This window comes from Rhagoletis zephyria, unplaced genomic scaffold (genome assembly GCF_001687245.7).
Source record: "Rhagoletis zephyria isolate East Lansing unplaced genomic scaffold, Rhagoletis_zephyria_1.1 Rzeph_scaffold_08640, whole genome shotgun sequence".
Lineage (NCBI taxonomy): Eukaryota > Metazoa > Arthropoda > Insecta > Diptera > Tephritidae > Rhagoletis > Rhagoletis zephyria.
In genome coordinates this window covers 18817-22415 of record NW_016165720.1, presented here as the reverse complement: position 1 = coordinate 22415, position 3599 = coordinate 18817, and the positions used below count along the sequence as shown (strand labels likewise).

At 38.5% G+C, this 3599-nt stretch overlaps 1 protein-coding gene across 1 annotated transcript; it reads left to right on the top strand.

The window, feature by feature from the left end:
- Positions 1-497: 497 nt before the first annotated feature.
- LOC108375217 (uncharacterized) lies at positions 498-1600 on the top strand (the record flags this gene model as incomplete). Its single annotated transcript, XM_017631322.1, has 3 exons — positions 498-1109; positions 1215-1412; positions 1478-1600. Coding segments are annotated over 3 exons (864 nt in total), but the record flags the coding sequence as incomplete, so codon positions are not given.
- Positions 1601-3599: the final 1999 nt, after the last annotated feature.

Sequence of the window (3599 nt, the reverse complement as noted above, 5' to 3'; positions counted from 1 at the left end):
TCAGTTTGCATCGATGCACAAATCTTAAGTATCAATTCCGGCTCAAACGATCAACTGCAAGTGCATTCTAATGGTTTTGTTGAAGTGTGCAAAAGAGGCAATAAAATTTGTGCTTCTTTTAGCAAACTATCTTTTCGCAAGTTGCAAGGAGACCAGCAAAATATTCTTTTAAAGAAATGAATTGGATTTTGAACTGTCAGATGCACGCTTCACTTGCATTCCAGCATTAGTAGGAGGAGCATCACTAGCAGACGCACTCAAATAAATTGTGTTCTGCGAAAATATATGTAACAGTATTCGCTGACCAACTCATGTGCATTTAATTGCAACAAAGAAAGCAGCTAAACTCAGAAAAACGTACTAACACTTCAGCGCTCACTACACTGCAAGTCATCCCCCATAAATACTCCACATTTCTCATTCCACTAACAATACTTCAAATACGTATTTGCCGCGTCCCCTCATTCACCCATTCGCAATCTCTCGCCTTTTCTTAGTACCTCAATCTCAGCGGTAATGCACTTCGTCTGCTGGACATCTCCAGCTTCGACAAGCTCATCAATCTGGAAGCGATCGACCTGTCCGCCAACAATTTGACCCAACTACCCTTTGGCCTCTTCGATGCATCCTCCCAACTGCAGCGCATCAATTTATCACGTAATGCACTGCCGGACATACCTGGCCAACTCTTCGACCCGCTACCATATCTGCGTTCGTTGGACATGTCACAGAATCAATTGTCGTCCGGCGCATTCATCGCTCATCTCTCGCCGCTATTGCCACGTTCCACACTCACATTGGATTTAAGTGAGAATCACTTAACGCGACTTGATACCGATGCCATGGATGCGTTGCACGTCTGCAGCGGGCGTGTTGAGTTGGCCGGCAACTGGTGGCATTGCCAGTGGCTCATCGTTGAATTGGTGCGCGCGCCCGCCCACTTTCACTTTGGACGCAACTATACACTCGCGTCGACATGGAGTGCGGCGTTGCTAAACGTGAGTGGCATTGATTGCTATGATGCCGAGCGTAAGCGCAGTATTGTGGTGCTTGATGCGGGGCATTTGTGGGAGCGACGTCATGGTGTGAGCGGCGATGTGGACTATAAGGTAAGTGCAATAAAAATGCTAATTGTATGGCTATTGAGCATGGTGCATTGCTTGGTTTCTGTTTGTGTGTGCTGATATGTATTTAATTTGTGCTGTGCTTCATAGCAGACGTTCGTCGAGCCTGCGATGCCAACGCCCCCACCGCTGATGTGGCCGCGTGTGCGCATGGACCGCTTTGACTCGCGCTCGATTATCATATGGATGTTGATTTCTATTGGTTTGGCGTTTACCGGACTGCGTATAGCGCGTCAGTTGATCGATAGACGGGAGCAAGGCAGACGCCTGAAAAAATTGCGCGAAATGGTATGTTGAGTGCATATACGAGTACATATTTTCCACATTGTGTGATTATTGAATTGATTTTGCAGAAGGCTGATGAGCTGATGAAATTGACTGCGAAAGAGGCGGAGGCAAATGCATAGGGTGATTGGAGTTTTACGCGTTTTTAGGTTAGCGTTCGATTTATTGATTCGAGCAGTTTAGTTTGTAATCCGTAATAAAATATTACAAATAAATTTAAAAAAACCTTAAACTGTAGATGCCATTTTTGTACTTTAAACACAAAAAGTGGATAAAGCTCAACCAAGCGTTAATAATGACACGACTTCAGCATAATTCAAATAACTAAATATGTATGTGTGTATTGAGCGGAGGGATGCTAGGTATTGTTGCGAAAGACTACCAAGTCCTTGGTCACATACACGAAATAATGGCAATTATTTTCTTGCCCATTTTCTTGGGAGCTGCATACTGACCTTTATCCGAAAGCTAACAGGTAGCTAACAAGCCCTAAATAAATACCTACTTAATAAAAAACGAAAAAAAAAACAAAAATGTGAGATAAGGTTTTTCTAAATATTACCTTGTTTATACCGACACATAAAGCTCTTTAACCCAGTTCGCTGTGATTCAAAACGGATACATAAAACAAATTTCAATGAGCTCAGAAATTCAGGAGTGTATTGACTCGAATTTGTCTTTAAATCGGTTTTTTATTTCTCACATCACACTATGGTCTGGCGACTACTGTTTGCTGGCCAAGAGGCGAGAAGTAACCAAATTGATTGGAAACTTAGCGTTTGGGGGTTTCGAGGTCACTGATTTCGAATATAATGTCAGATTTTCGAAATTCAAAATGGCAGATCCAATATTGCGACCAAATTTTATACTTATTTCCCTTTTATCAAAAACTTATACATAAGCGGGGTTTTCAAGGTCGCTGATTACGAATTGCTGATGTACGATTTTCCGAAGTTAAAGCCGAAGCGCATCCAAAATGGCGACCAAATTTTATAATTTTTTCCTCTTCAGCAAAAACTTATATCAAAGGGGAGTATTCGAGGGTGCTGATTTTGAATCTGATAGCAGATTTTTTAAATTCAAAATGCAGGATTCAATATGGCTACCAAATTTTATAATCTTTTCTTTTTCACCAAAAAAGTTATATATAAAGGGGGTGTTTGAATTCGATGATTTAAAATCTGAGGTCAGATTTTTTTAAATTGAAAATGGCGGATCCAATATGGCTTTATCGGATAAAATTTTAATTTAAAAAATTTGTTTAGTTTTTGCTATATATTTTTTTCTCATATATAAACTTTTTCCTTTAGAAATAAGCTTATATTTGTATTTATTTGAAAGTACACATGCACAATAAGTATATAACTAATAATTAGGTGAGATATAGAGTTGAAAAAAATAACGTTAAGAAGTTCTTTTCGTTAACTCTAAATTTACTCCTTAATTACCCTACGCAGCTTTGTAGCCCATTGAATTTTGCTATAAATTTTGCAATTTCGAAGATGGAACTTGTTGATTATTTGTACTTTTTTTCTGCAGATGTTGCCCATTTTCTTCTCCATTGCGCGAACTTATAACTTGTACTTTTCAAAATTTTTGTTGATTTTTTTAAATTTAATTTTATCTTATGCAGTAAATTTTTGGCATAACTATAGGCATTTCAGCTAGAATATTTTGCAAGGTAATGCGTTGTGGTGTGTAGAAGAAAACATAAGTTTGGACAAAAAATTACTCATACGAGAATTTCGCGATATGTACAGGTAATTCGGGAGTGCAAAATTTTTATGAATATTTGCACAAAGTTTGGAACGTTTTTTGGACTTTCTGTTATAGTATTACCCATAATGTTATATATAGCTAGTTTTGAGAGGCTTCCTGGAGGACTCCTGTAGTCGGAGAAGAAACAGAGGTTGGTATTTCCTCTCTCAAATTGGATGGGTGGAATGTGCCAAGCCCTTTCATTTCCTTTGTACCAGCCTTGAATTCAAATTTCTTTAAAGTTTTATAGATTTTCTTCAAGCGTGCCGATCGAGAGACCGGGCTCGAGTCCTGACGCAGCGGGTTATTTTTCTGTGTTTTTATCTGAATTTTTTTCTTTTTTAAGTTAATTTTTCCGATTTTGTATTTTTAAACAGATAGGTGTATATATTTCTTAACTTAATCTAATTCTTAGCAACGTATTTAATGTAT